General features: G+C 36.2%; 1 protein-coding gene across 3 annotated transcripts in view; it reads right to left on the reverse strand.

Annotated features, from left to right (window-relative positions):
- The window catches only part of ATRNL1 (attractin like 1), a 786,052-nt gene that overhangs the window by 462,792 nt on the left and 310,288 nt on the right, over window positions 1–12,972 (reverse strand). For all 3 annotated transcript variants that reach the window (XM_077877514.1, XM_077877517.1, XM_077877516.1), the window contains exon 24: window positions 11,691–11,848. In XM_077877514.1, the coding sequence (XP_077733640.1) occupies window positions 11,691–11,848 (158 nt within the window). The remainder of the gene's footprint in view (window positions 1–11,690; window positions 11,849–12,972) is intronic.

The following is a 12,972-nucleotide window of genomic DNA, read 5'->3' on the forward strand; positions in this document are numbered from 1 at the left end:
GGAAATATTTCATGGTCCCAAGAGTCAGAGTAGAAAACTGTAAGTCATGCATCATAGTGTACAGCACCCAGAAGAACAGTAACTCAGTAATAAAAAGATTAACCCCAGACTAAATGCTGCTTTGTTAGTGCCTAACAAAAGACAAAAAGAAGTGTTGGAAAGATCAATTCTTTTTCAAGAAAATTAACTCTATCCCAGAACAAAGCAAAAACTTATTTATCAAAATTGTACCGAAAAAAATAAAATTCAAAATGTTTGTTATCTAATAAAAATATGACCCATAAGGAGCTGCAAAATAAAAGAAGAAAAAAGAAACTCAGAAAAAATACAAATGATAGAATCTGTAGACAATTTATAGGAGAGTTATAATAATTGTATTTCATATATTAAATAAGGCAGAAAATATAAATATTTTCTAAAAAAACTTATCAAAATTCTAGAGATAAAAAATATAATATCTGAGATAAAATAAACACTGGATAGGATTAATACCAAATTGGACACGAGGGGCGCCAGGGTAGTTCAGTGGTTGAGTGTCTGCCTTTGGCTCTGGTCATGATCATGGGGTCCTGGGATCAAGTTCTGCACTGGACTCCCCACAGGGATCCCACTTCTCCCTCTGCCTACGTCTCTGTCGTTCATGAATAAATAAGTAAAATCTTTAAAAAAAAAAAAATAATAATAATAATAATAAATCAAATTGGACCCTATAGAAAAAAGATTAATGAATTTAAGGATACAGGAAAAGAAACTATCTAAAATGAAACACAAAAATAAAAATAAAGAGTGTATAAAAAATATAAACATAGCATTAGTGAGCCAAGGAACAATTTCAGCCAGTCTGATATATGTACAATTGCAATTCCTAAAGGAGAAGAAAGGAATGGGGGAAAATTTTTAGAAATAAATTTTCTAAATCTGGTAAAAACTATAATTTTATAAATGTATGAAGCTCAGTAAAACCCATGCACAAGAAACAGGAAAAAAACCAAACCTATGTACACCATAATCAAAAGTTGTGAAAAAATGAAAAATTTTAAACTGCAGAAAGAGGAAAAAGACCCATTACATACAAAGAATAAGGTTAAAAGCAGATTGCTCACTAGGAGCACTGCAAACCAAAAGACTGTGGAGAAACACCTTTAAAAAAAAGAAAGAAAAAAGCTACAATTTAGAATTCTTCAACCTCCTAGAAACTAAATTAAAGATGTTCTCAGAATACAGACTGATATACTTCATTGCCAGCAGATCTACACTAGAGTGTTAAATGCCTAAGTCCCTCATAAGGTAAGAAAATGATACTAGATAGAAATCTGAATCTACAAAAAGGACAAATGAAAGATGAATACTAAAAAGAGTAAATATGTAGGTAAATCGAAGATTGTGCATTACTTTTAATATAACTAAATACAATTGATTATATCAAAAATAGTAACAGTATAGTATTTTATAAGAAGCAGTAAAACATATTCAACAATAGCACAATGCCCAGAGGATGAAAATGAAAGTATATTGTCTTAAGCTTAATATATTTTAAAAAATGTGTGCTGTAATATTACTGAACGTAGACAATGAAAAGTTTAAGAGGAATATGATAAACTAAGTAAAACAATGTTTAAAATAACACAACAGGAATTGTATCTAATAAACCAACAGAGAGGATAAAATGAAATCATAAAAAATATCCAATAAAAAAGACAGAAAAGGAAGAAGGAATAAAGAGCAAAAATAAATAAATAAATAAACAAATAGATTTAAACCCAAAGATATAAATATATGTGTATCACATGTACATGGTTTAAGATTGGACAAACTACATGCTGCCTAAAAGAAACCCATTTTAAATATAAAAGGAAAAATAGATTAAAAGGATGAAAAATAATACAGCATTCTAGAGCTTTCTAGAGAGGGATCATATGGTGGAGTAATAGGGGAACCCTACCCTTGCCTCATGCCTAGAACACAACCAGATAAATATCAAATCATCTGAATACCCAAGAAATTGATCTGAGGGCTGAAAGAACACACTGCAAAAATATAGGGAGAAAGGAGGCCACGTTGTACAGGTAGGAGGTGCAGACATGATTGGGGGAAATAGTATGGGGGCTGCAGTGGAAGGGAGAGAGCGTTGATCACAGAGAGACGAGAAAGAGGAGGAGGGAGCAGCACACAGGATATTGTGTGGAAAAATACTTTTCCAAAACCACTGCCTGGAAAAATGAGAGGGGCTGATTATCATGAGTTTTTATAACCAGTAGACTCAAAGACTGAAGTTGTAGCAGTCCTTACTGTGGATGGTGTTGAGCCTAGGGGCTGTAGTGGTGCCCCTGTGGAGAAAGAGGGCAGAGACCCAGGGGCAGACAACATTGTCTGAGGATAGCCTGGGTTAGACTGGGAGAGTCAGTCCCCCTCCTTGGAGTATATTTGGGGGCGGGGCGGGGGGGGGGAGGGAGGTAGCACTGCCTCTCAGGAAACAAAAGAGACAGAAAGCACCATTACCCTGGCCTGTTCATTAGCACAGGGTCAGAGACACGTGCTGAGGGCAGCTAACCATGTTGCAGCTTTTTGCTGATCTTTACTCTAAACTCCTAGCTCCTATACATTTGTCCAACTGTCCTTTTGAGACAAATCAGCATGGGTCCCAGCACAGTGAACTCTCTCCCAGAGAATCAGCATGCATCTGCACCATGCCAGGTCCCTAAGCTTTGGAGTTTTGAAAATCAGCTGGCATGCTTCAGATAAAACACAAGTGCATGGCACTGCCAGGTGAGCAGAGAGCTGGGACACAGACGGGGGAAGGCATGGATCTGAAGGACACCTAAGACACATGAGAGGAGACTGCTACTCTTCTGTGAAGGCTTCCTGGACAGGGCAAGCATGAACTCTCCTCTCTAGAGCTGAGGGAGAAGCCTGTCACCAACAGCACAGAGGGACTTCAGTGAGCAGCACAACATCCCCAGTGGAGGTTTTAGATGCTTATAGCAACCTGACCACTCTGCACTCTACAGGTAGCTCTGTACTCGGGCAAGCACACCTGAGAGCCAGAGCAGCAGACCCCTCCCCCAGAAGACCCACAAAAACTCCCACATGCACAAAATCTACTGACCAGAGAGTGCTACAAAGCTTCAGATCTAGATGAAACAGAATCAGGCTCCTTTTAACAAGCAGACCAGAGCACACCTAGTTAAAACTTGCCACACACTGGACAAGGTCCAAACACTCCCCACTGAAGGGAAGGAGAAACTGAAGAGGACTGATCTGAGAGAAAAAAAGCAGCCATAACACAGCAGCAGAGTACACACTGAATACACCATTAAGACTTCCTGAAGCACTAGGTCCTGGATATTACATGACCTCTTCTTAATAAAGCCATTATTCTCAGGACCAGGAAACATAACAGCCTTTCCTAACAACAAAAGAAGAAAGAGACCTAGACAAATGCCAAGATGGAAGAATTCATCACAAAAGAAAGAACAAAAAAAGGTCATGGTCAGAGATCTAACTGAACAGTAATGCCTGATTCAGAATTTAAAACAACAATCAGAATGATGCTAGCTGGGCTTGAGAAATGCCTGGAGGACACCAACAAGTCTCTTACCACAGAGATAAAAGATCTAAAGACTAGGCAAGCTTAAATTTAAAAATTTAACCGAGATTCAAAAACAACTGCACAAGAATGGAAGAAACAGAGGAACAGATAAGTGATATAGGAAACAAAAATGGAAAATAATGAAGCCGAAAAAAAGAAGGAAAGAAAAATACTGGATCATGAATGTAGACTTAGGGAACTCAGAGACTCCATAAAGTATAATAACATTCTTATCATAGGAATTGCAGAAGAAGAAAGGGAAAAGGGGGCAGAAGGTTTATTTTAGCAAATTATAGCTAAAAATATCCCTAATCTGGGGGGAAAAAACAGATGCAAATTCAGGAGACATAGACAATGCACATCAAATGCATCAAAAGCAGGCCAACATCAAGACATATCATAGTAAAATTTGCAAAATACAGATGAGAAAAAATTCCAAAAGCAGCAAGGAAAAAGAAATCCCTCACTTACAAGGAAAGACAAATTAAGTTAGCAACAGATCTATCCACAGAAACTTGGCAGGCCAGACAAAAATGGCATGATATATGCAATGTGCTGAATGGGGAAAAAATGCAACCAAGAATACTTTATCCAGCAAAGCTGTCATTCAGATTAGAAAAAAAAGGTAGAGTTTCCCAGACAAACAAAAATTGACAAAGTTCATGGTCACTAAACCAGCCCTGCAAGAAATATTAAAGGAGACTCTTTGGGAAAGAAAGACCAAAATCAAAAAAGATTAGAAAGAAACAGAAAATCTCCAGAAACAATGACTTAACAGGTAATATGATGGCACTAAATTCATATCTGTCAATAACCACTCTGAATGCTCCACTGACTAAATGTCCAATCCAAAGACATAGGATATCATAAGGAATAAAAAAAAAAAAGACACACCTATGTGCTGCCTGCAGTAAGAGACTCATCTTAAACCTGAAGACACCTGCAGAATGAAAGTGAGAGGATTGAGAACCATTTATCATGATAAAGGACATCAAAAGAAAGCCAAAGTAGCCACACTGATCTCAGACAAACTACATCTTAAAATAAACTGTAACAAAAAATAAGGGGTCTATCCAAGAAGAGAATCTAACAATTATAAATATTTATGCCCCCACTTGGGAGCACCCAAATATATGTCAACTAATAACAAACATTAAAAAACTCACTGGTCATAATACAATAATAGTAGGGAACTTTAATAGCCCATTTATAAAAAAAATAAAAAATAAATAAAAAAAAAATAGCCCATTTATAGCAATGGACATATCATTTAAGCAGAAAAACAACAAGGAAATAAGGGCTTTGAATGATGCACTAGACCAGATGGACTTAACAGATACATTCAGAGCATTTCATCCTAAAGTAGCAGAGTACATGTTCTTCTTGAGTACACATGGAAATTCTCCAGAATACATCATATACTAGGTCACAAATCAGGCCTTAACAAATAGAAGACTGAAATCATACCATGCATATTTTCTGACACGATGCTATGAAATTTGAAGTCAATCACAAGAAAAATTTGGAAAGACCACAAATACACAAATACATGGAGCTTAAAGAACATCCCATTAAACAATGAACTGGCTAACCAGGAAATTAAAGAAGAAATTTAAAAACATGCATGCAAACAAATAGAAATGAAAACATGACAGTCAAAAGCAGTCCTAACACATCCACATGCAGAAGAATGAAACTAGACCACTCTCTTTCACCATACACAAAGATAAACTCAAAATGGATGAAAGATCTAAATGTGAGACAAGATTCCATCAAAATCCTAGAGAAGAACACAGGCAACACCCTTTTTGAACTCGGCCATAGTAACTTCTTGCAAGATACATCCACGAAGGCAAAAGAAACAAAATCAAAAATGAACTATTGGGACTTCATCAAGATAAGAAGCTTTTGCACAGCAAAGGATACAGTCAACAAAACTCAAAGACAACCTACAGAATGGGAGAAGATATTTGCAAATGACATATCAGATAAAGGGCTAGTTTCCAAGATCTATAAAGAACTTATTAAACTCAACACCAAAGAAACAAACAATCCAATCATGAAATGGGCAAAAGACATGAAGAGAAATCTCACAGAGGAAGACATAGACATGGCCAACATGCATATGAGAAAATGCTCTGCATCACTTGCCATCAGGGAAATACAAATCAAAACTACAATGAGATACCACCTCACACCAGTGAGAATGGGGAAAATTAACAAGGCAGGAAACAACAAATGTTGGAGAGGATGCGGAGAAAAGGGAACCCTCTTACACTGTTGGTGGGAATGTGAACTGGTGCAGCCACTCTGGAAAACTGTGTGGAGGTTCCTCAAACAGTTAAAAATAGACCTGCCCTACGACCCAGCAATTGCACTGTTGGGGATTTACCCCAAAGATACAAATGCAATGAAACGCCGGGACACCTGCACCCCGATGTTTCTAGCAGCAATGGCCACGATAGCCAAACTGTGGAAGGAGCCTCGGTGTCCAACGAAAGATGAATGGATAAAGAAGATGTGGTTTATGTATACAATGGAATATTACTCAGCTATTAGAAATGACAAATACCCACCATTTGCTTCAACGTGGATGGAACTGGAGGGTATTATGCTGAGTGAAGTAAGTCAGTCGGAGAAGGACAAACATTATATGTTCTCATTCATTTGGGGAATATAAATAATAGTGAAAGGGAAAATAAGGGAAGGGAGAAGAAATGTGTGGGAAATATCAGAAAGGGAGACAGAACGTAAAGACTGCTAACTCTGGGAAACGAACTAGGGGTGGTAGAAGGGGAGGAGGGCGGGGGGTGGGAGTGAATGGGTGACGGGCACTGGGTGTTATTCTGTATGTTAGTAAATTGAACACCAATAAAAAAAAATAAAAAAAAAATTAAAAAAAAAAAAAAAAGCAGTCCTAACAGGGAAGGATATAGCAATACAAGCCAACCTCAAGAAGTAAGAAAAATCTCAAATACACAACCTAACCTTACACCTAAAGGAGCTAAAAAAGAAACAGAAAATGAAGCCTAAAGCCAAAAGAAGAAAGGAAATAATAAACATTAGATCAAAAATAAACAATAAAAAAACTAGAAACTAGAAACTAGTTCTTTGAAAGAATTACTAAAATTGATAAACCTTTGCCAGACATTTCAAAAAGAAATGAAAAGGGAAAGGGCCCAAATAAATAAAATCATGAATGAGAGAGGAAAGATCACAATCAACACCATAGAAATATAAAAAATTGTAAGAGAATATTATGAAAAATTATATGCCAGCAAATCAGGCAATCTGGAAGAGATGCATAAATTCCTAGAGAAATATAAACTACCAAAACTGAAGCAGGAAGAATAGAAAATTTGAACAGATAATCAGCAAGGAAATTGAATCAATAATCAAAAATCTCCCAACAAACAAAAGTCCAGAGCCAGATGGTTTCCCAAGGGGATTCTACCAAACATTTCAAAAAAGAGTTAATACCTATTCTTAAACTGCTCCAAAAATAGAAATGGAAAGAAAACTTCCAAATTCATTCTATGAAGTGACCACTACCTGCATTCCAAAAACAAAGACCCAACTAAAAAGGGGAATTATAGGCCAACATCTCTGATGAACATGGATGCAAAAATTCTCAACAAAATACTAGCAAAACAAATCCAACAGTACATTAAAAGAATCTTTCGCCACAATTAAGTAGGATTTATTCCTAGGCTGCAAGCATGGTTCAATGTCTATAAATAAATCAATGTGATACACATTAATAAAGAAAGGATAAAAACCATTTGATCCTCTCAATAGATGCAAAGAAAATACTTGGCAAAGTAGAGTGCCAATTCTTGATAAAAACCCTCCACAGAGTAGTGATAGATGGAACATATCTCAACATCATAGAGGACATATACAACAGACCCACAGCTAACATCCTCAATAGAGAACATCTGAGAGCTTTTGCTCTATATTCAGGAACAAGACAGGTTATTGTCCAGTCTCATCATTGTTACTTAACATAGTACTATAAGTCCTAGCCTCAGCAATAAGGCAACAAAGAAATAAAAGGCATCCAAATTGGCAAGGAAGAGGTCAAACTTTCACTATTTACAGTTGACATAATACTATATAGAGAAAACCTGAAAGACTCCACCAAAATATTGCTAAAACTGATACACAAATTCAGTAAAGTTGCAGGTTACAACATAAGCATGCAGAAATCTGTGGTATTTCTATACACTAGTAAGAAGAAGAGAAATGAAGCAATCGATCTCATTTATCATTGCACCATAAAAACCGTAGGATACTTAGGGATAAACCTAACCAAAAAGATAAAAGATCTGTACTTTGAACACTATGGAACACTTATGAAAGATGTTGAAGATGACACAAAGGAATGGAAAAACCTGCCATGCTCATGCATTGGAAGAACAGATATTGTTAAAATGTCTATACCTCCCAAAGCAATCTACACATTTAATGCAATCCCTTCAAAATACCAACAGCATTTTTCACACAGCTACCACAAACAATCTTAAAATCTGTATGGAACCACAAAAGACTCCAAACAGCCAAAGCAATCTTGAAAAAGAAAAGCAAAGCTGGAAGCATCACGATTCCAGTCTTCAAGCTAGACCATAAAGCTGTAGTGATCGTGACAGTATGGTACTGGCACAAAAACAGACACTTAGATCAATGGAACAGAACAGGAAAATCCAGAAATGAACCCACAACTAAATGGTCAACTAGTCTTTGACAAAGCAGGAAAGAAAATCCGATGGAAAAAAGACAGTCTTCAACAAATGGTGCTGGGGAAACTGGACAGCACCATGCAGAAGAATGAAACTGGACCACCTTCTCACACCATACACAAAAATAAATTCAAAATGGATGAAAGACCTAAACGTGAAACAGAAACCCATCAAAATCCTAGAGGAGAACACCAGGCAGTAACCTCTTTTTGACATTGGCCATAGCAACTTCTTACTAGATACGTCTCTGGAGGCAAGGGAAACTAAAGCAAAAATAAACTAGTGGGACTTCATCAAGATAAAAAGCTTCTGCACAGCAAAGGAAACAACTAACAAAACTGAAAAGCAACCTACTGCATGGGAGAAGATATTTCCAAAGGACCTACCTGATAAAGGGTTAGTATCCAAAATCTATAAAGAACTTATCAAACTCAAAACTCAGAAACCCAACAATCCAGTTAAGAAATGGGCAGAAGACATGAATAGATATTTTTCCAAAGAAGACACATGAAAAGATGCTCAACATCACTCATCATCGGGGAAATACAAAACAAAACTACAATGAGATATCACCTCACACCTCTCAGAATGGCTACAATTAACGACACAGGAAACAACAGATGTTGGCCAGGATGAGGAGAAAGGAGAACCTTCTTACACTGTTGGGAGAATGCAAACTGGGGCAACCACTCTGGAAAATAGTCTGGATGCTTCTCCAAGAGTTAAAAATAGAACGACCCTATGCCCAGCCATTGCACTACTAGGTGTATATCCAAAGGATACAAAAATATTGATTCAAAGGGGCACATGCTTCCCAATGTTTATAGCAGCATTATCAACAATAGATAAAAAACAGAAAGAGCCCAAATGTCCATCAACTGGTAAATGGATAAAGAATATGTGGTATACTATATGCAGTGGAATATTACTAAGCCTTAAAAAAAATGAGATCTTGCCATTTGCAATGATGTGGATGGAACTAGAGTGGATTAGTCTAAGCAAAATATGCCAGAGAAAGACAAATACCATATGATTTTACTTATATGTGGAATTTAAGAAACAGATCGTCATTGGGAAAAGAAAAAAGCAAAATGAAGGAGGCAAACCATAAAGAGATTCTTAAATATAAAGAACAAACTGAGGATTGATAGAGGGGAACTGAGCAGGGTGATGGGCTAAATGGGTGATGGAGATTAAGGACAGCACCAGTTTTGGTGAGCAATGGGTGTTATACGTAAGTGATAAATCCTTAAATTCTACTTCTGAAACTAGTATACTATATATTGCTAAGTAGAATTTAAGTAAAAACTTGAAACATAAAAAAATTATATTGCATTCTGGCTATAATGAGTAGTAACCTGGAGTAACTATAATAATATCTGGAAAAATAAATTTAGAGCAAAGAATATTACCAGAAATACAGAAAGTGATTTACTAATGATAGAGTCATCAATTCATCAAGAAGACATAAAAATGCTAAACACTGTGCATCTAAGTAAGAGAGTTTTAAAATACATGAAGTAAAAATTGACAGAACTGCAGGAACAAATAAACTAATCCACAATTACAGTCTTGGATTTTGAACACTCATTTCTCAAATTGACAGAATATCAATAAAAACATTAGAAGACTTGACAAAACCATCAACCAACTTGACATAATTCACATTTGTAGAACACTCCACTCAATGACAACAATATGCACTTTTTTTTTCTTGCAAATGTCCAAGGAATAATTACCAAAATAGATCATATGATTTGGATGTTTATGCCTCTCCCCACAAATTTATATGTTGAAATTCTAACTCCTAAAGGCAATGGTGCTAAGGCAAACCTCTGGAAGATGAATAGGTCACAAGGGTGGATTCCTCATGAGATCCCACAGAGCTTACTCTCCTCCAGCACATTGTGAGGATACAGTGATAAGGTGCTATTTTATGAATGAGAAAGAGGATACCTGACTATGCTGGTGCCTTAATCTTGGATTTTCCAGACTCTAGAATGGTGACCAAAAAATTTGTTTTTTATAAGCTATCCAGTGTTACTTTGTTATGGCAGTCCAATGGACTAAGACACCAGATTTATTCATTTTGCATTGCTGTGGCATTAAATTACCATGAACTTAGTGGCTTAAATAACAATACACATTTACTATTATGGTTCTGTACATTAGAAATTTGACTTACTTATTTTTATATTTCTATTGTGAAAAGTCTGACATGTTTCAATGGACTAAAATCGAGGTACTGGCAGGGCTGTGTTTCTTTTTAGAGGCTCTAAAGAAGAATCTGTTTCCTCCACTTTTCCAGCTTCTAGATCCCTTTTCTCCTATATTCAAAACTAGCAAGATTGCTTCTAAGTATTCTTCAGTAGGTATATCTCTCTCTAATCCTAACTTCAGCTACCAAACGTTACTTTAAGGACTCAAGTGGTTAAATTGAGTCTACCTAGTAATCTGGGATAAGCATCTTAATACCCTAATCTTAATCACACTTTGAGAACCACTGAATTAGATATAGAAGGCAATCAAGTTTCATAACCTGAAGGAAGGACAGGATCTACTGGCTGCATGAGTGAGTGACAGTTATCACTGCTGAGCCACAGGAAAAGGAAGTGTTAAAGTAGCAAGGGCATCCCTCTCGATGAGATTTTGCCCCCCAAAAAAGGAAAAATAAAGGAGAGAGAGAGACATGCTGCCTGAATCCGGTGGCAGTTGTGGTATTTTGAACCCGGAATCCAGTTGTGTCATCCTTCCAAGCTCCTGAGAATAGCTGAGCCCATTTTTTCATGGCTTTCATAACTGTGAGAGGCGTCAAAGGCCTGGACATAGAGATTGAGCAGATCTGCGGTCTAGTGCAAAGCCCAGTGCCAAGAAATAAGACAGCTTCCCACCCCCTTCCTGGGCACCAGGCCTCAAACTCTCACCTATACTTTTATCAAGCCAAAGCCCTCCCTTTGTGCTAACATAAAGGAGAAAGCCATTTACTTTTGACCTATCTTCTATCTGTGCTGGGTCTTAAACTTGGTGACCACATAGATAAACCTGAACTTGGATTCTGTTCTCCTAGTGTTCTTAGCCAGAGTATAAACTAGGTGAAATAATATTGCCCCAGCAGGTACTCCATTGTTACTCAAAAAGAAAAGTGTAATTAACATTAAACCAACAGATCTCCAACAGTCAAAAAAATAAAGATATTCATCATAGACAATGTACCCTTTCATTCAAGTGTCACGCGTTTCATCTTTTTCATAACAGAAATCTTATCCATATCTTTACTTCAAACAAAAACAGCATTGTTGCCATTTGTTTTTGTGAAAAAATAATATTAAGTGGTCATTATGTTAAGTACTATTAACACTTACCTGTATTTTAATAGGCCAGGAAAAGTTGCTGACGTACACATAGAATGTAATGTTAGGATTGCTTCTAAAGTTAAATTTTTCATAGGAAAAACTATCTCTGTATTCCTTTATATTAGTCTTGGAAACTATAGGAGTCTCCTCCCCAGATATTGTTCCAGCTAAAATGTAAACAACAACAACAAATTAGGGGAAAAAAAGGATCTTTTGAATTTAAAAATATATATTATATTTGCTTAATTATTATAACTGTACTTATAAAAATATAATTATCAAAATAAACTTGTTTACTGTTTAGAGTGACAAAGGAGAAATAAAATAAGATTCATCAGAGATATAATGGAAATAGCACAAAAATTATTTTTAAAAATGATACCACTGATTAAGTGCTATGTACTGGGCACTGGTGCAGAAGATTTTATATTCTTCTCTAATAACAATTTTATAAGAGAGGTATTCTATTTTTCAAATTGAAACCTGATCAGCAGAAAGATCAAAACACTTGCCTTAAGTTTATAGCTACTGAATGGTAACTTCCTCTTTTAGCCCCAGATAGTGAGTTACTTCCATATACTACTCCACAGAGCCTCTCAAAACAAATCAGGACAGATTTTACATGTCTTAATCCAATTAAAAAATGGAAAAGAGGGATCCCTGGGTGGCGCAGCGGTTTGGCGCCTGCCTTTGGCCCAGGGTGCGATCCTGGAGACCCGGGATCGAATCCCATATCAGGCTCCCGATGCATGGAGCCTGCTTCTCCCTCTGCCTGTGTCTCTGCCTCTCTCTCTCTCTCTGTGACTATCATAAGTAAATAAATAAAAATTAAAAAAAAAAATAAATAAAAAAATAAAAAATGGAAAAGAAATCTATTTGTCTTAACCACAAATTGAACAATCATTACTTTGAATAAATTGAAAGGAGGCTACAATTTAAAACATGAGCTAAATGTTCAATTACTTAAACACAGATTATATACTCAATAAATATTTACTGAAATTAACCAAATGGAACAAAGCACTTCCAACAATCTTACCACGTCTTCCACCTTACCAAAAAGTAAAAATATTTAGAATTAATATACTGAGCAACTGAATTAATTTCTAAATCATCACCTATTCCAAAATTACTTGGGGTACTTTTACATATTTCCTGACATCATCTCCTAACCTCATAAATCAGAATTTCTGAGAACTTAGTTTTGGGAATCTGAAAGTTACAAGCAATTTCTGACATACTAAAATCACTATTCTAAGGTAATTACAGAGGTTTTCTATATTTTTCTTGA

This window comes from Canis aureus, chromosome 29, assembly GCF_053574225.1.
Source record: "Canis aureus isolate CA01 chromosome 29, VMU_Caureus_v.1.0, whole genome shotgun sequence".
In the NCBI taxonomy this organism is placed as follows: domain Eukaryota; kingdom Metazoa; phylum Chordata; class Mammalia; order Carnivora; family Canidae; genus Canis; species Canis aureus.